Below are 22,762 nucleotides of genomic sequence, written 5' to 3'. Positions count from 1 at the left end.
ATGTTCACAAAATTTTAAATATATAATAAAACATATAACAATCCTCAATAAAAAATAGCACGTCTTTGAGTATGATTAATAAGCTTCAAACTCTCTCTCTCTCTCTCTCTCTCTCTCTCTCTCTCTCTCTCTCGCTGCCCCCCAACACATGCGATAAAAAAAAATTACAGGGAGGTCAAAATTTCTTCAGGGAAATTCTCTGTGGAAACAGTTGTGTGTTTTAAAAGTAGCCTAGGAATTTTATATGCACCTAAACTAATGGCATAAAAGCTATAGATAAAATACCAAACTCACAAACACTGGCCCAATGTATCCATCTATAGCAATCTCTTAAAACACTTCAGGCAACTAAAATGACTGGAAAAGACATCAAAATAAAAATCAATTGTGAATAGAATATTTCACAATATTCAGCACTCTAAATGAGGATTGTGAAGAAGAGTGTGTAGGAATCTCATCGGACATACAATCAAAACTGTGGGAAAGTGGAGAAAGAAAAAAAGTGGAAAGTATGCATAATTTTATATATGTTGGAGCAATGGGCCAAGAAATAACAGAATAGTTTTTAAACTAGAATAATTAAAATACTAAAAAGGGAAACAGGTTATAAATTTTAATTTCATTATATTTATTTTAATTTCATTATATTTATTCATTGCATGTATGTGTGCCTATGTATCTGTATGTACATAAGTACACATGAGATGGAAGTCAAAGGACAACTCTTAGCAGTCTCTTCCCCGCAACTCCGTGACTTCCCAGGGATTGAACTCTGGGGTCAGGTTGTCAGCACCCTTACTTGCTGAGCCATCTCATTAACCTTTCTTTTCATCTTTGAAGTTCCTTTGTGTTTTATGTGTCTTTCAGAATATGCCCTCCAATGTTTGGTTTTTTAAAGTAAGCTGGGGTTTTGATTAAGACAACATCAAAAAGTAGCTGGAGACATGGCTCAACAGTTAAAAGCACTTGCTTCTCTCACTGGGGGACCTAGTTTAGGTCCCAGCACCCAGACTGTGGCCTACAACCATCTGTAGCTCTAGGTCCAAGGTATTCAGTGTCTGTTTCTGCTATCCATGGGCACCAGGCATACGCATGGCATAAATACATACATTCAGATGAAATATTTTTACATTTAAGATAAAAATATTTTTTACAAAAAGTTAACATCAAATGATCTGGCTATATATATAGTTCACTGCCACTGCCTAACATGCACAGGACTCTGGTTTTCATTCTCAGCACTGAAAAGAAGCTAAATCTGACGTCATGGGATCTAGAGATCACCAAAGTTTCAAATACCAAGTCCTCCATCTGTCGGCCTGACAAACTGTATCTGTGTTTGCCCCTTCACACCACACACAGCCCACAAATATTTTGCTAAAATTATACCTAAGCACTTCAGTTTGATACTACAGGAACTACTGTGGATTCCAATGTAAAAATCACAATTTCTCACTGATATATGAGCCTAAAGCAGATAATTGTTAATTTAGGAACAACAACTTTATATATATGGAAATAAAGTACCTGATAGTAAACATACAAAAAGTTAAAGGTTCTCATGCCTCAATACTATTAGAAAGGTCACCAAAGAAATAATTTGCAATTTATATATGTTGGAGCAATGGGCCAAGAAATAACAGAATAGGGGCTGGGGATTTAGCTCAGTGGTAGAGCGCTTACCTAGGAAGCACAAGGCCCTGGGTTCGGTCCCCAGCTCCGAAAAAAAAGAACCAAAAAAAAAAAAAAAAAAAAAAAAAAGAAATAACAGAATAGTTTTTAAACTAGAATAATTAAAATAGTAAAAAGGGAAACAGGTTATAAATTTTAATTTAAACAAACCATTAAAATGCTAGATTTTTATTTATGTAAAAGAAGATTGATAGGACTTGAAAGATACAAACTATGACAACAAATTGTTTCAAATTAATGAATGAAATTTAAAAACCTAATACAAAAATAGTATACTGTTATGATTCCAAGTTACCACAAACATAACTGTATTTACTTTCTCTCTGAAAATGTTATATATTGCTCTTCCATAAAATAAATCTGGCCTGCTCTGCTTTCTTTCCTGTACTTATTGACATGTAAATTAGCCCAACAACTGACTTCAAAAGAGGCCCTCCACACAGCCCCCACCTCAGGCCTACCTACAGAATCAAATGCACTTTCACCAAATGCACTAAACGAAGGCTCAAAATGATTATTATGAAGTAACTCTAGTGACTTTTTATGCGATCATGACGAAAAATGCTTATAGCTTTTGATCAATGGTAAATATCTAATGTTGAAACATGAAACATCAACAAAAGCCTAGGACCCCAAGACGACTCTACCAGTGAAGGCACTTGCTTTACAGTCTTTCATGACCTAATTTTGATCCCCAGGAAACACATGGTACAAGGACAGAACTGATAAACTGATTCCAGCAATATTGTTCACTGACATCCACATGTGTCACAGCACATGTGTACATGTACACACACACACACACACACACACACACACACACACACACACAAAACATATACATATAAATGCTCATAGGAAACCTGGGGACTCCTTCACAGAATACATTTTCCTTCTCCACAACTAAGAACTACAATCTGTAACCACCTTAGCTTGTTTGAGGAGCCTATTAAAATGTCTTCAATAAAGAAAAAATTTTAGAAACTAACACATAAATGTCTTCCATGAGCTTGATGTGATTTCAAGACATCTTTTACCCGGTCATGGATCTCATCACAGTTTGGAGGTGAACACCAATCAGAATGGAATCTGTGAGCACATTAAAAAAAAAGAAAGAAAGAAAGAAAGAAAGAATAACAGTTAAGGCCAGGAAAGAAAAAAATTTTCCCCAACTTTATGAGCTTAAAATAATGTAATTTTTCTTTTGGCCAAATATGAGGAAAAATAACACATTTAGACACATATTCTCCGCTACACTATTAACTATAATGTTAAAAAATTAGTCTTAATAGTTAATTTTGACATGTATCTTGGGAGCCTATCCCTACATATCTGATCACTAAGAATATTGGCACATGATTCTTTAGCACTTATCTCTAAATAAACATGTAAACTTTCACATCAAAACAATAATTCCATGTACCATGTCCTTAAAATTAGCATTTGTTCTCTAATAATTTAATATACTTTGAAACTATGTGGAACAAACAGGAAGCTACACTCAATATATAAGCTTTATAATATAAGCAATATCTTATAAATAAGAGATGAAAATACAACTTAAAATCCACTCATATTTCCATTCCTTTGGAATGTGAATAAAATGTCCCTCTTTTTAAAAATTTTTATTATTTATTTCTTTACTTACATTTCAAAGGTTATTCCCCTTCCCGGGTTTCTGTCCATAAGCCCCCATTCCCTCCCCTCTCCCTCCCTCATATGGTTATTCCCCCTATACTTCCCCCTTATTGCCCTCTCCCATATTCTCCCGCACTGGGGGTCCAACCTTGGCAGGATCAAGGGCTTCCCCTTCCCCTGGTGCCCCAACAAGGCTATTCTCTGCTACATATGCAGTTGGAGCCCTTGGTCAGTCCATGTATAGTCTTTCAGTAGTAGTTTAGTCCCTAGAAGCTCTGGTTGGTTGGCATTGTTGTTTTTATGGGGTTGCAAGCTCCTTCAACTCTTTCCTCTAATTCCCCCCAAGGGGGTCCACTTCTCAGTTCAGTGGTTTGCTGCTAGCATTGACCTCTGTATTGGACATGCTCTGGATGTGTCTCTCAGGAGAGATCTATATCCTGTCCCTTTCTGCATGCTTTTTTTAGCTTCATCAATCTTATCTAGTTTTGGTGGCTGTATATATATGGGCCACATGTGGGGCAGGCTCTGAATGGCCTTTCCTTGAGTCGCTGTTCTAAACTTTGCTTCCATATCCCCTCCTATAGATATTTCCCCCCTTTTAAGAAGGAGTGGGAGCATCTGCATTTTGGTCATTCTTCTTCTTGAGCTTCCTGTGGTCTGTAGATTGCATCTTGGGTAATTTGAGCTTTTTGGCTAATATCCACTTATCAATGAGTGCATACCAAGTGTGTTTTTCTGTGATTGAGTAACCTCACTCAGGATGATATTTTCTAGTTCATTCCATTTGTCTATGAATTCCATGAAGTCACTGTTTTTGATAGCTGAGTAGTACTCCATTGTGTAAATGTACCACATTTTTTTAATCCATTCCTCTGTTGAAGGGCATCTGGGTTCTTTCCAGCTTCTGGCTACTATAAATAAGGCTGCTATAAACATAGTGGAATATGTGTCTTTGTTATATGTTAAGGCATCTTTTGGGTATACGCCCAAAAGAGGTATAGCTGGGTCCTCAGGTAGTGTAATGTCCAATTTTCTGAGAAACCTCCAGACTGATTTCCAGAATGGTTGTACCAGTCTGCAATCCCACCAACAATGGAGAAGTGTTCCTCTTTCTCCACATCCTCGTCAGCATCTGCTGTTACCTGAGGTTTTTATCTTAGCCATTCTCACTGGTGTGAGGTGGAATCTCAGGGTTGTTTTGATTTGCATTTCCCTGATGACTAAGGATGTTGAACATTTCTTTAGGTGCTTTTTGGAAAATGGCCCCTTCTTAACAAAGGTGATGTCACCTCTCTGTGCACTAAGAGAACTGTATTTTTAAAAGTGAAATATTAAAATATAGATGAGAAAAGCATGACTTTAATTAGAGTCTGCATATTGGGATTTAAAATGTCAGAAAAGAAATAAAGCATCTATTTCTTCTCATTCTCTTCTTTAATTCAAAATTGACATTCACATAATTAAGCTATTTTATTTTATTCAGGTCATCATGAAAATTTCCAGACTTCATAATTATAGCATATATTTGAAGTGATATTGATAATTCCCCTATAAAGAAATGTTAAAGTATTACTTAAATTTGTCCCTTTCTCATTCTCAGCTTGTTCTAACACAATTAGAGTATTACATTATTATACAAAGTACAGATCATTAAATAAGTAAATGGTTTAAAGGATCTACTTTAGAGAAATAAATAGACAATAAATTTAATAAATAACCCCAAACTTAATCTGTCGCATAATAAAAGGAAGAGTAGGGGCACCTATGCAAGTGGATTGACAGAACAATTATTTCAGCACACGAAGCCCATTGTGGAAATCTGAGATGCAACTGTGCAACTCCAGGGCCTCCCCAAAGACACTATGAATGGGTCCACTAGTCTGTGCTATGGTATAAGAAATGCTTGCCTAAGAAGCGTTAATATGACTTACAAAAGAAAAAGACTTAAGCATGATTTTAAAAGGGTACCAATTCCTTCTTAATTAGGTATGCTAATATTCAGGCCTTATTTTAGTAACAATGTAAAGTGTAAAACAAATCTGGAGTTATAATATTAATATTTTTACTTAAAGATGTGTTTCTGAAATACTTATAAGCAAACTTGAAACCATGTTATGGCATGGGAACTTCTGGAAGCATTTAATGAGTAAAACAGTACGTTCACTAAAATAAGAATTCATTGGCTAAAACTGATAAAGATTTTTTAATCTGTTTATTAAAAACATGATCAAAGGGTTACCATCTTATTTCAGTCTTAGAGAAAATGTAATTTCAATGAATACTGTACATAAAAACTTTTGCAGCTGTGTCTCTGACATACATCTGCTTGAAAAAAATCTAATTTTTCCTGGGACATACAATATACATTTACATCAATTTATACTGCTTCATGACTTCAACGGATTCTGTAAAAAGCTGCAAATATATTACTAGTGACCTAGAAACACCAAACTCAAGACCGCCATCTATTTAATGAGTCCTGAAGAGAATAAAATGTACTTGCCCCTAATAATGAGTTGAACATTAGGAGAAAGCCCTTCTTTATTAAATGCATTGAAATAGAGCTGTTAAATGTTGATGGGGAAAAACTATTATGCTTGCCACAAACAATACATTAATAAAATTTTAACTCATCTTGGTGAGTTCAAATTCACTTTCACCTAATCATCCAATCAAAAGTAAAACAGGCAATCTGAATATTTAAGACACTCATTTTGTTTTAGCAAAAAGCTTAAGCATTTCACCCAATCAAAAGTAAAACAGGCAATGTTGAATATTAAAGATGCTCAGTTTATTTTAGCAAAAAGCTTAAGAACATTTATTCATCAGGAAATAAGTGTCCTAACCCTCCTGAGGTAGACACACAGGTGGATCAGCACAAGTCGGTCTACATAACAATTTTCTATCAGTAGGGATTACTGAATGAAATAAGGTCTCATAAAACTTGGGGCATGGTGAAAGAGAGAGAATACAAAAAGTAATGTTTACTCTGAAATTATTTCTCCCACTGAAATATTACTGAAAAGTTAATTTTAACTATATTCGATAAAGACTTCACAGACATTCAAACTGTAAATACAGATAAAATAACTTCTCAAGAGCCTGTGCTATTGTAGTATATGTAGAATTGGAGAATTTTACAAAATACTTTTAAAAAGATGGAAGATAACAAAACAATATTTTAAAATATTTACAATATAAGTAAAGGCATTCTTGAAAACCTGTATATCTGGCAAGTATCAAAACAAAACCACAGTAACATATAAGTCTTATGGAAGGCTTAACAGATATATTCACTGAACATCTGAACATCTTAGCAAATGCAGAAGTCAAGAAAAGCCCCGATAGTGAGATTCAAGTCATCAGACTTCTTCAGAAACTCTCTAAGAGTTTCTAATCAACTTCTAAAGTAAGGGAGTGCATGCATGTGTGTGCACACACCATGAGAGCACTCCTTTATCCCAATGCCAATCACTAGGCATGATTCTACTGAACTAGAAATGGCATCAGTCAAAATTCTGTGTCTCACTCCACAACTGGTCAAGATCCAGAAAGTGATGGCAAGGTGTCCAGCTCTAATTGGTACATGTACAACATAACCTTACCCTGAAGACTCAGGGAATATGACAGAAGGGGGAGTGGGAAGATCTTACAAGTCAGATGACCAGTATGCATCCTGCAAGATAGTGTCTTGTAGTCATAAAGGGCGGATGCACCCATGAACTCTCAACAATATGGTTGCATAAACAAGATCTATATATTGACAGTACCAGGTGACATATTTATATGGATTAGAAAAATTTCCCAAGGTCCCAACCCTACATGAAAAGCTACAGGAAGTCAGTGGCCACTAATGGGAAGAAGAATCAGACTTCTCCAGGGAAGATACCACTATAGATTATATAACCTTAAACGGTTAGCCCAAGAACATGTACATATGAGCAACACTAAATGCATTTAGTAGGTGTATATACATACATGCATGTATAACAATAATTATTAGAAGAGGTCATGAGTTTAAGAGGGGGGAGAGAAGACAAGGGGAGTTGCTGATGTTTAGTCTTTTGCTGTGTATTGCAATGCTAAATACAGGACCCCAAGGCCTGGTTGCTCCCAGGGATGAGGGAACCCACAAGTAGACCCAAGTGATGCTAGAAACCTTGCCCAGAAGTTATTCCTGACTGGTGAATAAAGATGCCTACAGCCTATAGCTGGACAGAAGAAGAGAAGCAGGGTTTGAGTTCTCGGGCTTGAGGTCTAAGGAAGTGAGCATGAGGAGGAGGGGTTGGGGAAGGAAGAGGAAGTGGAGGAGGAAGATGGAAAGGGGAAAAGATGCTATGGGGTTGGGAAAGCCATGAAAACATGACCATGAGGAGTGGCCCAGATGGAAATGCCTAGTTATAACTCAGGGTTATTGATGGGGAAACAGAAAGTAATAGCTTAGAGGGTAGATAGCTGCCCAGCTTTATTGTTGATTAAGGCTTAGTATAAATATAAAAGTTGTGTGTCTTTTATCTGGGAACTGAATGTGCAAAGGTGGAGTAGAAACCCCAATTTAAGATGAAATATTTACTACAACAGGGACTTGTAAGGAGGGAGGATAGGAGAATGCTGTAAATATAGCACTCAAGCACGAAATCCTCAAAAAACAAATTTAAATTAAAAATATTCTGTATGTCAGTATCAAGTGTCCAGTATCACACACATACTCATGTTACCTCCCTCTCCCTTCCCCCTCCCTCAGTCCAAATGCTTACAAAGTTGATGAGGAAACAGATAAATGTATCTGTTCAGAGCAGGGTGTTTTAGTACAGCTGTCAGAATCTTGTTCAAAATAGCTGTTTTCAGCTGGACTATTGATAGAGTCTCTACAGATAATTAAGTATTTGTTGATGAATGAACTTAATATGTTTTAAGAATTGAGTGGCTACTTTTTTATGCCATACATAAACGTGGGATGTGAGTCAAGGTGTTAAAATTTTATCTCTTTTGTTTCAGTTTTTATGTAAAAAAAGAAAAATAGCCTAAATGATTTTAATGAGAAAAGAATAGTTTTATGTAAAGGGGTGGGCTTTTTTTCCCATGCCCACATACAAGAATCCTTCTGATTGGGATGCAAACATTCTTAGAAAGCTTGACTCTTCCCATGATTTAAATTCTTCTTCGTGGCTGGCAGGAGGTAAATGAGAAGCCAGATACCACCACATACAACAATGCGTGTTTTACCATTGAGACTAATCAGAAAATTCAGTGTAGACTATTTGTATACTTAAAGGCAAACCAATTACAATAAATCACCAGGGGGTCTACTAAAACAACCTATCACACTCAGTTTTTCACCTTTAATAAATTATATTAACTAATTAAGAAATAAAGAGCCAGAGCTGGCTAACAAGTTCATGTCAAGTAAATTGTGCTAGTGAGAAATACTAGCACAATATATAATATACTTGAAACAAAAAATTTAAGTCTCAAAATCAAAATCTAATTTTATAATCATTTCATATGAATATGCTGTATTGTCTGTAGTGCTGAATATTCAATAAATGATAGGTATAGCGCAGGCTGTGCTGGAACCCATGATCTTTCTGCTCAAAATGGAAAGATGAGGGAAACAGAAACTGCACTCACCTTTCCCTGAGAGAGGCTCTGTTTAGCACAGGGCTTGCACAATGCTTTGGAGTTGTTGAAGGTGCTGAATGGACTAGTAAGGTCCTTGCTGAATGCTGGGGCTTGCTGCATGTCCTTGGGCTCAAATAGTCCTCACATCTTTCAAAGGGATCCTCGAAGTCTCTCCCATGTGGTGACCTGATAACCTGTTTAAAAACATGTGTATCTATTTATACATACATGTATATATACATATATATATACATATATACTTATATAATTTTGAATTATTTATTTTTATTTAATGAGAAATATACATAAAAAACTTGCTCAGTCTGTTGACCCCTGGCTAATCAACTGGTGTGCTCTTCTGTGAGTAAAACTATTTCTCCTACTCTCAGCAATATTAAGTTGCTTGTAGTTCTTTGTGTATGATTGGGGCCACCTGGGCTTTCCTCTGTCCACTTAAGCATATCTATTGTTCTTGTCCAGGCCAGGTTTAGACAGTCATAACATGATAAAATTTCATTAACTCAACACTTTTGAGTAGGAGTGGGACAATTATCTACATTGGTGTATGTAAAATAACGAGCACATATGAATGAACCACAGATTGTTGCTCAGTTTAGCTACTGTGGTACTTGTAGAATTCTATTAAGGAGAAGTAGCTTTAAGACATAAACATAGAACATGAAACATATGTAAAACATGGAGCATTCCAAGAAGTATTAAGTTCCACCAAAGAAAGTAAAACAAGAAAGGAGATCAGAAGTGCTAGAGTGGAATGGAAGTAGATGACAAGGACTTATTTTAAAGGGAGCAGTTGACAGGTACAACACAGTAAAGAGAGCATCATACTAAGGATGTGAAGATACAATGGCCACATTAGGGAATCTGTCCATCAACAGACGGATAAGTGAAGAGAGATATCGTCGTACATATACACAATAAGAGTTTCATTCAGATAAAAACACAAAGTTACATCATTTGAAGAAACGGATACAACTAAAGTTTGTCATGTTGAGTTCAACAAATCTAATGATGTGTAACATGTTAAAGAAAAAATATTTAACTTAGTGAAATAGGAGAGCCCAGAAGACCTACATCCATATGATTTAACCACCTTCATTCCACATGACTTCTCCTGAGAAGGGTTCCCTTCTCAAAACAATACTGATTCTTCTCTTTGTGTGAACAAGCAATTCCCTTCTCAGAACTGATGAATACCTTCTCTATTGCTCCACTATTATGACTTGCTAAGCCTCTAGCCTCTGTGTTTATTAACCCTAAGCTTTTATATAAAAATGTTGTTACATTCTCATACTGAAAGGCCCCCCATTAAAATGTTCCAAACTCTATAAATATCATCACTTAACCTTTCACTTTCAGAGACACTATTGTCAAGGTGGTGCCCCCCTCCCCGCCTCTGCATTATGCCCTAAAAAGCTTCCCTTAAGATCAACAGAGCATACAGTTGGGAAAGACGTCTAGTGAATTAGCTGTTGACAACTCTGAGCCCAGTAAAGTATATAGATGCAAAGATCTTAGACACCGATAAAACCCTCAGTGTGTAAATAGCACCTTCCTCTATGATCCTCTAAGATCCCCTCAGCTTCCCTTCTCAGGTGTCTCTCTAGCTGCCATGGTAAAATAACTCTTGTAGTGGTTTGTTAAACCAAGTTCACAATCTTCCAGGACTGCAGAACCCTCTTAATGATATCTGATATTTTCATGTGTTCATTAGACTTGAAAACTGGTAATGCCTTGCTAATGATTCTACAATATAACTGTCTGGTATTTTGTATGAGTTTATAGGAGGAAGTTTCATGTACATGAACAACTATAAATTGCTAAACTCATCTTTGAGCTGCCCGGGGAAGGAGAGCTTTAGCTGTTCTCATTCCAACAGCACACTGGGTTACTTCTCTGATTGTGTGTTTTGATTCACATTTTGGAATTTGCTGTTGTTTGCCTGCTTGCTTCCTCACAGGTGAACTGCCTCCTGGAGAGCTCGCCTCTGACTTTTAGAATCATAGATTCAAGTCCTAAATTTGAAATTATCTGGTTGAATTCCAAACATAGCCAGCACTGACAGACTTTCATGGGCTTTTTTCAGTTTGTTATATGCTTGTTCAAGCCAGATTTAAATTTTTCATATGAAATAAGGCTTTTATGCTGTAGACTATTTATTTAATATTGATAATAATCAATTCTCTGCTCATTTTTAAATGACATAATTTCACCAATGATTCATTAGAAGCAGACCCGAAGGTACTCAAGATGCCTTACAGTTCTTGGTCATGTTAAATCCTTTGTATTTTAACTGCTATAGTCTGGTTTTTACATGATGTACAAAGACCCATGTGATAGAAGTTTAATCCTCAGAAAGAATCCATCAGAAGCTGGTAGAAAAATTGAGAGTGGAGCCAAATAGAAGGTCTAAAATACCCTGACCTCCAATTCTACAGTGTCTGATGCCCTCTTCTGACCTTCATGAGCATAAAGCATGCAAATGGTACACATACAGGCAAAATACATGCCAAATAAAATAAGCCTAAAAACGTTTGAATTAATGGGGGGGTGAGGAGCATAACACCAAAGCACTGTGCATATTATCCCTGGCATTTCTTATGGACCAAACTCGCTCATCTTCGATGGTGGACGCTATGAACATCCATCTTACTATGGAATACCAACAACAATAGAGATGATTTCCACTTGTGTTCCATTTTTATTTCCAGCATGACAGTTTCAGTCATAAAATCCTTGTCAAGGGGCAGGAAAGAAGTTCAAATCTAGAATACCACAGAAACCACTAGACATCTATCACAACTCATTTGTCCTCCTCCAGAGTAGATATTGCTAAGGAGCAACCTTTGCCTGAGGAGAGGCACGGTGGTCAGTTCTTGGCAACCAAACATAAACAAGTGCCCATTCCAAGACCAGGCTCTTAAGAAACAGCCTTCTCCATGCCTACACAGGTACCTGTGAAGTCAAAGATTAAGAAGAGCCACAAATGGGTTAATGCATAGGATGAAACAGGAGTTCAGAAGCACCTTCTAGTTGTTAAATGATCAAAATGTAAATCTCTACTATATTTAGCCTCTGAAGTTAAAAGTCTTATTTGTACAACAAATAGCATTACCCTAAGCAATTCAGAACTGGTATTTTAATATACTATCCCTAACATAAAGCTAAATATTCATTTATGCATTCCTTGGGAGCAGGCAGCAAGGGAACAGATATTTGGGGATAGAGAAGTTAAGATTCATGTAAAACGGCAGCAAAAATTTTTAATAAAACTCTTGCCTAAAATAGGTTGGAAAATAGACCACATAACTTCCAAGCTTATGTCTCTAAGGAAACAGCAGGGAAGAAACATGAGCAGCCCTGGGTCTTATCTGCATTTAGCAACAGCTCTCAAGAAGTAATGAGCTCATATGAAATCAATCTGTGTCCATCGAGAGATGAAAAATGAGAAAATGTGATAAATATAATGGAATATTATGTGACCTTAAAAAGTGAGGAAGCCCTGCTATTTGCAATTAAATGCATGATTCCAGAAGTTGTTTTGATAAATAAGCCAGACACAGAAAGAAATGACTATGACCTCACTTACCTGTAGAATCTGAAAAACAATTCCTAGAAGGAGGTGTAAAGTGGAGACTGTCAAGGGCCACAGTGGGGAGGCCTTTGGCCAAAAGTGCAAAGATCTATTGTACAACATAGTGACTACAGTTAAATGTGTGAAAATGCTAAGACTTTAAATGTTCTCATCAAGAAGGTGTAAGATAATAGATGTTATGTATATCTAATCACATGTGTACATGGATATACACACATGCTCTAATATAAATATGTGCATAAGATATAAATTCTGTACATAAAACATAAAATTTTGCCATTTACACTTTAGAAACTGAGGAGTTATAGGAAGAAAGTGATGTTGTTAGGAAAGAACTGTTTTGAGAATAGAAATTAAGAGATACAAGTCAGAAAAAGTTAAAAATGGTATAAGGTTAAGATGCAAAAATGATTTGAGCATTAAAACAGAAACAAAACATTAAAGCTTTTCCATTAAACAGAGAGACTAAAAAAAAAGTCAGGTTAAGAGGTTGCTCTACAGGAAAATACTTTCTGAACAGAATGCTATTAACACTAGCACGAAGATGAATTAATAAATGCAAAGCAATGAAAATGAAAAGCAAAGGACCCTGTGATTCGGAAAAAGTAGCTAACAATAGTAAAGGAGGATTTGTGCCGACTGCACATCTGATAGGGGCTAATACTGAAGATTGATTGATATATGCTGGACATCAAAAAGAATTTGAAAATGGGGAACAGAGAATTCTCAGAAAGAGGAAACACAAATGGCTAAGCAGCACTTAAAGGCTCAACATCCTTAGTTGTTACGTTAGAAATTATGTTAGGAATGCTATGTCACATTATGTTAGAAATGCAAATCAAGCCTATTTTGAGATTTCACCTTATACTAGCCAGAATGGCCAAGATCAATAAAACAGTGACAGCTCATGCTGGAAAGGATGTGGAATAAGGGCAACACTCATCCACTGCTGCTGGGAGTGCAAACCTGTGCAGCCGCTATGAAAATCAGTGTGACAGTTCCTCAGGAAGATGAGAATCGATCTACCTCAAGATCCAGCTGTACCTTTCTTGGGGATGTACCCAAAGGACACTCATCCTACCACAGAGACACTTGTCCAATCATGTTCACTGCTGCTCTATTTATAATAGCCAGAAATTGGAAAAATCTAGGTGTCTGTCAACAAATGAATGGGTAAAGTAACCATGGTACATTTACTCAGCCATTAAAACAGAAAATAATATTTGCAGGTAAGTGTATGGAACTTGGAAAAAAATCACTCAATAAGGTAGACAGAAATAAAATCATGGCATGAATTCACTTGCATGTGGTAGATGTTAGTGTTAAGTGTTTGCTTTAATAAGCAAACTATAACCCATATGACTATAGAGTATGTATAGAAGGACTGGGGATAGGCAGAAAATGGATCCTAAGAAAGAAATAGAATAGATCAGTTGATCTCAACCTTCCTAATCCTGTGACTCTTTAATATAATTCTTCATATTGTGGTGACCCCCAACCATAAAATTACTTTGTTGCTATATCGTAGTTGTAATTTTGCTATTCTTAGCAAAAAAAATTATAATGTGCAGGATATCTGATATGTGACGTATAAAGGGATCATGACCCACAAATTGAAAACCATTGGAACAGATAATTATAGATGGCCAGGGGTGGTACCTAGAAGAGAGGATCAGACGAGTAACAGGAAGGGTAAAGGCAGAAATAAGGGAATACTGGTAGGGATCACTAAAACTAAGAGCCATTTGAGGGGTCATATGGAAACATTGCAGTAATAGTAAAATATATATACATGAAGGTGATCTAAATGAAATCACCAAATGAAAGGGGAGACAAAGCCCCAATTAGACATCTTTCATAACCAAATGAAGCTTAAAGGACTGGGAATGGGTTAAATATAAATGAGTTCTTGGCCAAAGGGGTCCTATGGGAAGCCTCAAAGAATCCAGTCATTGCCAAGGTTATTGGTTGCTCCCCACAGACTGACAAGTAAAGCTGTTTTCCTGAAAACAACACCTAAAACACAGAGAAGTTGCATTGTTGCCTACCTGAACTCATCATGCTATCAGAGAAGAAAGGTAAAGAAAGGTTAGCCATGAGCCCTTCAGTCTGCACAGGCGACCTGTATACAAGATAAGCTGGTGCAGTGGTGGCACAAAGCTGGTGAGAGTTCCCAACCAACATCTAAAATGACTGAAGACACAGTGCCTGAGATGGACCTCATACCTACCCAGCACTGCTTGGGTGGCCAAGTGCCTGAGACTAAGTAGGTCAAGGACTAGGGGAAGACCAATTGCTGCTGTTCTGCCAAAGGAACTTGGCAGTAAGATAATTCCTAAGGATTTCCTGCTATACTCTTAGATACCTTGCTCAATCCTCATCAGAAAAGCTTCCTCTTGCGGCAGACAGGAGCAGATACACAGCCAGACATCGTTCCAGCGCTAAATGTAATCTCCCCATCAACCCTTCCCCCCTCATGGCTCAGGGAACTGCAGAAAGGGAGGATAAGGAGTGCAGGCGCAAGAAGTGATAGAGGACCACCAAGGAGTCAAGGTCTTCTAGATTCAACAAAGCTGGTGCACACATGAAGTCACAGAGCCTAAGGCAGCATGCACAGGGACTGCATGAATCTGCACCAGATGGGGTTTTAAAATGAAGAAGTGAGGGGCTTGGGATTTAGCTCAGTGGTAGAGCGCTTATCTAGGAAGCGCAAGGCCCTGGGTTCGGTCCCCAGCTCCGAAAAAAAAAGAATGAAAAAAAAATAAAATGAAGAAGTGGACACATGACCCCCATCTCTAACCCTAACACTCTCTCCAATTGATAGCCACTCACAAGTGAAAGATTAGTTTTCTCCAAGGGAGTCGCACTGGGAAACAGAACATTCGTTAAGGGTAGGTCCATGAATGGTATCTTTGGAGGTTCTTTTCTCTTATAATGTGGAGTCACGATATTTTTCTTTTATTTTCTTCCTTTTTTAAAAAAATTGGGCTGCTTCTCAATTTCAGTAAGTTGGTTTACTATTAGTTTATTTAGTTTATTTAGGTTTGAAATTCTCATAGAATTTATTTCCCCTAAATACTTGCAAAGTAATCATAAGGAGAGCAGCATTCATTTGAAGCAGATAGTTAAAGGAATAGAGATGACATGGTGGAATGTTTGAGATATTTTGTGTGCATGCACGTGTGCATTGAAACTTGGCAGAATCAACCAAGATTAATTTTAAGACATTTAACATACACTTTAGGGAAAAACAATAGATTGCACCATCATTAATTTAAAAACTAAAAATCACTCATTCTTACAGCCATTCTCTCCATACCTGATGCTCAACCCTCCTCAAACCTCTCCCCATACCCTCTTCCAAAAGTTCTCTCCCTTTGGTCCACATGGGGGACATCATGAGGACATACCACCTCGGATAGGGGAGACTCCCAAGAATTAATAGGGTGACCTTAGCTGAGCCTCACAGAGGCAAAGATATGGAACCTGAAGAGGTCACCTCCTGTAGCCAGATAGGAACCCCCAATAGAGAAATCTGCCCACAAAACTTTTCACCTAGATTTTATCTTTTATACAGGAAATGCAGGGACAGGGGATAGAGCAGAGACTGAGGGAATGACCAGCAATGACCAACCCAACTTGAGACCCATCCTATGGGCAAACATGAATCCCTGACACTATTAATGATATTGTTATGCTTGCAGTCAGGAGTCCAGCATGGCTGTCATCTGAGAGACTCCATCCAGCAGCTAACTAGACCAGATGCAGAACCACAGCATTGAATGGAGACTGGGGACTCTTATGGAAGACCAAAGGGGTGTGTGGGGGTTGGGGTGAGGGTGGGGGAATAAAGGGCTCTGAAGGGCATAGGAACTCTGCAGGAAGACTAACAAAGTCAACTAGCCTGGACCCTTAGGGGCTCTCAGAGGGTGAACCACCAACCAAAGAGCATACACAGGCTGGACCTAGTCCCCTCCTCTAATATGTAACAGACATGCAGCTCGGTCTTCATGTGGGTCCTGAACAACGGGAGTGGGGACTATTCCTAACCCTAAAGCAAAGTATGTCTGCAGAATGTGTTCTTCTAGCTGGGCTCCCTTGTTTGGCCTCAGAAGGAGAGGGTGCACCTAACCCTACAGAGACTTGGTGTCCCAAGGTAGGGGGATACCCAGGGGGACTTCCACTCACTCTGAGGAAAAGGGGAGGTGGAGGAACTGTGAGATGGGAGGACCAGAAAGAGGGGTAATGATTGGGATGTAAAATGAATAATTTTTAAAATTAAAGTAAAAAAATAAAAGAAAATCACAGTATATGGTTTTAAAGAAACAAATAATTGTATACATACACTCCTGTGATCATAAAGTAAATCACTGGGTTTTGTGTAGATGTAAAACTCTCAGTTCTGGTAACTAGCAATCTGCTTTTCACCTGTTTAACATTCCGCGTGTCTCGAAAGCCATGTATGATAGAAAATAAATCTCCATTGTTTCAAATCATCCTACTCTTTGCAGAACATGTCAGTTCAGCTCAGCATCTTTCAAACCACTTTCCCTATGCAATTGTAATAACATTGTAAATACTCAAAATGTTTTTAAGATGTCTTCTCCAATGAGCACCAATGTATTAAATAAATACCTACTATACACAAGACATGTGCAACTGCACATGAGAAAAATGCAGACACTGGTTAAGGATGGAGTAAACAGTAGAACAAAAATGCGACTAAAAGAATGAGTACTTACGAACAGAGATGATTCGTAAGCATCCACGTTAAGGAGAATCTAATTTGTTCAAGAGATCAAATCAAGACTGAAAATCTAGAAACTGTCAAGGAGGAGGCAGAGGCTATAACAGGTGTGTGGCAGCCTCAAGAAGAATGCAGTTGTCCCTCAGCACAACCATTCACTCAAAGCCATCGCTAACTTCTCTTTTCTCAACGAACACTGTACTTACTCCAACGCCTCCTCCTGTCGCTTTCCTTCTGAAGATTTACTTGTCTCTCTCTTCCTGTATGTCTCCAGGGGACACTTCAAAAAGAATTCCTTTTTCTAGATACTCTCTGGAACACTCCAAACTTCATAGTTCTTTTCCTGATGAAATCCTTTATTTTTCTACTACTTGAGTATTTATCAACTAACTACTATTTGTCCATAAAAACAATCCTTTATTCTTTCCATAGTCAATGTAATAAATGCATTTCCATGAAAATCTCCAATCTGGGTTGAGAAATCACCTGTGAAATTACTCCCTACTCACTGTCCCCAAGGGAATCCCTAAAAGTTATGAATCTAGAGGAGGGTAGGAGATTAAAGCTGCTCTGAGGTACAGTTCTTAGAAGAACACACTAGAAAAAGTGTCTTGACATCTATCTTTAAATGAACTAGTCAACTTACAGCCAGATTAGTGTCATAAAATTTTATCCTGTTCTTTCCATATTTGTTTTAACAATCTACTCACACGATTTGCATTATACACACATATACATATATATAATACATATCCTATTATATAGCAATATGATAAATAATAGCAATTATTAAAAAGCAAAATCAATAAAATGGACAATATCCTAATACATATTGATTGGGAAGATTGTAAACAAAGATGAAAATAAATATATAATTATAAACTGTGTAACATTAAAGGAAATGACAAAAGTCTGCCTTTAGGATAACTAAGAAATCTTCACTCTTCCATGTAGGATATTAGACATGATGCTATCTCTCCTGTGCATGTATATGTAGATGCTACATATATATATTATATTATATAAATACATATATATGTGTACATATATATAATTTATTACATGAATGCATTAAACACATACTCATATCACATAGGCAAATACATGTGTGTCTGTGAGTACATATTTTACACATATGCATTAAATACACATACTCATATTACACAAGCCAATGCTTGTATACACATGCACACATGCATATGGGGGTCTTCCCTCAATATCTCTTGTCTGTCTGTCTGTCTGTCTGTCTCTCTAACACACACACATACATACACACACACACACTTTCAACAATTAGTCCAAGTAGATAATGAAGCCCACATCATATCTGTAGGAAGACACTCAGTGAAGGCCCACTACACCACCTTGGCACAGAAACCAAAACCATGGCATTCCATGCTCTGACAATTACTGTTTTCATGTCATCTTATAAAATGAAAATGATCACTTCCACTAGATTTTGTATAGCAGAAATAGACTTATGCTGTCTGAAAGCCAGGGAAGTTGTCCTAATATAACTGGTTTAACACACCTTGTAGTCCTTGGCTCTGCAGCAGCCAAGATGAGGATGATCTGCAAAAGATTGTACAGAACAAAGGATCAATGGTCAACATCAGAAAAGCAAGAAATTGGCTTCATTAGAGTAGAAAATTATTATTATACAGAGACACAAGAATAATTCTTTTTGGTAAACCAATGAATCTGCCCAAAAATAGTAAGGTAAGATTGCAGTCAATAAATCATGGTATGTTCCTTATGTCTACAGCAGGGCATATGCAACATGCAGACTTCGGTGGTGACCGGCTGTCACTCAGTCCTTTAAGATCCAAGACTGACTCTATGGTCCCAATCATTCTCCTTAAACTTTTAGGTCAATATTCCAAATCTGTCTGATGTCTAATCTCTTTTAACATTGTCTAAAAGTTGTATATTACTGAAATTGCTAACTAATGATTAAAAGCAAAAAATTAAATAATTCCAACATCAAATTTTAATTCAAGCAAGCTGGGGCTTATTTTCTAATTCTGTCACTTTAGATACATTTTTTCCAGTCAAGTTACATACTCCATCTCTGATTCAGTCCTCATTTCAAAAGGATGAAACAATGCTTATCTATGTCAGAATCAAAATCCAGACTTACATACATTACATAACCTGTGAGAGAGGTCAGTATATACCAAATAGTAGCTTTGAGATCAAATCCTAAACCTCTCCTCAATAATGGCATCCTAGAGTGCGTGGATAGTACTTAAATAACTCACAACTTGACTCAAGCTTCAAGTATTATAGTCTGTTAGATTGCTAGACTTTCACTGAGCAAGTCAGAATCCTAATTGGTTATTCTCCATCACCTATTCTAGTAAACTTTCTAGATTTTATTTTCTCAGCTTTATCCAGAATATCTACAGGTGTCAAGACACAAGATAGTTTATATTCAGTATGTTTTCTTCTTTTACAGCACAAGATGTTTGTTTCCTTGGTGTCTTGAACCATGCTAGATATCAGTGAAATGTTAATGTACTTCACACAAGGTTAATGTCGCAACTTACCATCAATAGTAATCAAATTACTTCAACTACTCTTCGAAATTAAAAAAAAATAGTCTAAGTCTCACTCCTCTCCAAGCAAATACACATATGACCACAAAGAGCAGAAGAAATCAAAGTCTAACAAGGTCATGGTTTAATTCACACACATGTGTACACACACACACACACACACACACACACACACAAGTGTTAAAGACTGAGGTAACATTTCTCTGGCAACTAATATATACCACCAGTTCCCATATTAACACATTGATATGCCTTCTGCTTTTCACAAACCATTCATAAAGTCAGCATAATTTGACAGTCTCATATTTTTCTCTCATTTTTTACATATTCAGCTTATATTCTGATGTTCAGTTTCCCAAAGTTCACATTTAATCATGTTCACCAACAATAAGGAGCCAACTAAGCTCTAAATGCAGGAGACAAAGAAGATAAAAATCATAGACTATGGACATAAAGAATTCTGAATCTATTTTAGTTACATTGTACAATGTTCAACAACAGAAGCATAAAAGAGCAGGCTAGACAGGAAAAGTACAGGCAATTAATGATATAAAATGTATCAGAGGGTAATCCCTCAAGGTTGAAGACAATAAAAAAGCTTTGTAAACCTGGAGAAACTTGAGAAATAGTAAGTCTCTAAACTTTCATACAGTTTCTATGATAATTAAACAATGAAATCTAAGTAGTCAGAATAGCTGCTAGCAGAAAAGGTTCTGAAATTTTAGCTATTGCTTCTTATCAAATAATGGTATTAAACATGTTAAAAACTAAGTATCTGTATCTCCTCCTGTAAGATTTCTATGTTGAAGCCCTTACTCCCAGTGTAATGGTTTTCTGGAAGGTGATCTCATTTAGATGAGGTCATGATGGTGGGCCTCAAGAAACAATCCTTGTTCTTGGAGAAGAGATACCAGGGACCTTGTTCTCAGTCACTCCCTTTCTTGCTCTCTTTCCTCTCCCTCCTCCCTAAACAAAGTCATGTGAGTACTCAGTGACAGGGTAGAAGATAAGCTATCTTCCCAGCATCTTGGGCTTGGCTTTCTGAAGTTCCATAAATGCAGAATATGTCACAGTCATTTGCTTATTAAATGAAGTATTCTACAACATTTTTTACAGCATCCCTTAAAACCCTGGCTCCAGGGTCTTTAAAACTGGTTTTAAAGATGGAGCTGTGTGTGTGTGTGTGCGCGCGCGCGTGTGTGTGTTTCAAACCCATAACTGAGTTAATTCACTATTGTATTTCTTAAAATCTACCCTATAAATTAACATATGTTAACATGAGAAATGTGTTTCATAGTCAAATTAGTGTAGAAAATGTTGAGTAGAACACAATTCAAGTTATTTTACTGAAAAGCAGTATAGTATTCAATAGGATAAAATTAGTTAATATTCACTTTTAATTTCAAAGAATAAAATGCTTTTAACAGCACAGAAATCATATTCTTTCTAGCAACTACATATATAAGTCTCCAACAAGCTGTAAGAAAACTTTATCATGATATCCAATGATGCAGCAAAAAAATGTATTTTCATTAATCAGTGCCATGTAAGGCCTGACATTAGCACAAGCATCTGGAGTAGGAAAAATACAGCTTTCTCTTACCACTGTGCATCCTGACCCATCCATCTCGTTCACAGTCTCTGCCAGGTGATCCAAAAAAATTGTCAGCCCTGGGACTTGGGGGATCAACCTAGAGGAAAGAGGATTTGCAGTGTGAATGAGCACTTCCGCCTTCTCTCTCCATTCTAGATCTTACTGCATTGCTAAGCAACTAGAAAGCACACAACACACACGGTGAATTCCACAGTGCCTGAGTCCCAAAGTCAGTTTAATCGTTCATGTACAATGCATTTTTAACAAAGCTGAAGTTAAATGCCACCCAAAAACAACAAATTTTCAGTTAAGAATGTATGACTCTGTCTCATAGTTTGTTTTTAACTACAACGTTTCACAAAAATAAAACCATCCTATAGTGACCTCCTCTGCCTTCCTTAAAGAGAGTTTACCAATTTCCCACCTTCTTAGCAAACACACTGAACTCAAACAGTGCCTTTCTATGCTGTTTGTACTTGACAAATAAGGTCAACTACACTTTCTAACTAACAATAACTATGTCACAGTGAGGTAAATGCCTCAAAAACATGGGCTACAGACCAAAATTAAAATCTTTTGTGAATCTAAGAACAATAAAACGAGGAAAAGGTTAACTTGGGATAATGAAAATGTAGATCATGTGTTGTAAGAATTTTGACTTCTTTAAAAACCCAGTTATGTTATATTAAAATATTTGTTTTAATCCCAGGTGATGATATGGGACTGCTTCAGATTGTCCACAGCTGCTAACTGCTGATTATGATTGCCTTTCCTCTACAAGGGTCGTAGTTCTGCCAGCTGCAAATGGTTTATATTTGGATTTTGGTTACTCTAGAGAGGGTAATAGATGTGATAGCCCTAAGAGGGCCTGGGGTGGCTGCTGTTCCTCCTGCTGCTGCTGTTGCTATTGCTGGATTGCTGGAGATATCCTGATGGAGACTGGACTTGCCCCGAGGAACCCAATGTCCCTAACCAGCAGGAAGTAGTCCAAAGAGGTCTAGGCCCCCTTTCCCCTCCCTTCTATCTCCTACTTAGTGTTGGGGCATTGGGAGGGATTGGTGTGGAATAAGGGTTGGAAGGGTTGTAGATAATAGAACCCAATAAAGTAACCCAAAAAGCACGCCAACAATCATGTATTTGATAAGAAATTATTACCTAAGTCATATGAAGAATTCCTCTAAGTCAACAACAACAATAAAAACATTGTAAAATGAGCAAAAGACTTGAGTAGATATTCTAAAAGATATTCACTAATGCATGAAAAGATGATTAACATCATCATTCTCTAGAAAAATGCT

General features: G+C 37.1%; 1 protein-coding gene across 2 annotated transcripts in view; it reads right to left on the bottom strand.

The window, feature by feature from the left end:
- The window catches only part of Spata6 (spermatogenesis associated 6), an 83,303-nt gene that overhangs the window by 12,993 nt on the left and 47,548 nt on the right, over positions 1 to 22,762 (bottom strand). For both annotated transcript variants that reach the window (NM_134392.2, XM_087660232.1), the window contains 4 exon segments: positions 2,682 to 2,781; positions 8,962 to 9,146; positions 18,844 to 18,884; positions 21,474 to 21,561. In NM_134392.2, the coding sequence (NP_599219.2) occupies positions 2,682 to 2,781; positions 8,962 to 9,146; positions 18,844 to 18,884; positions 21,474 to 21,561 (414 nt within the window).

The sequence above is a fragment of the Rattus norvegicus genome, chromosome 5 (genome assembly GCF_021556685.1).
Source record: "Rattus norvegicus strain SHRSP/BbbUtx chromosome 5, alternate assembly SHRSP_T2T, whole genome shotgun sequence".
Classification (NCBI taxonomy): Eukaryota; Metazoa; Chordata; class Mammalia; order Rodentia; family Muridae; genus Rattus; species Rattus norvegicus.
Note: the sequence above shows the minus strand (reverse complement) of the source record. Positions and strands in the feature narration are given on the sequence as shown.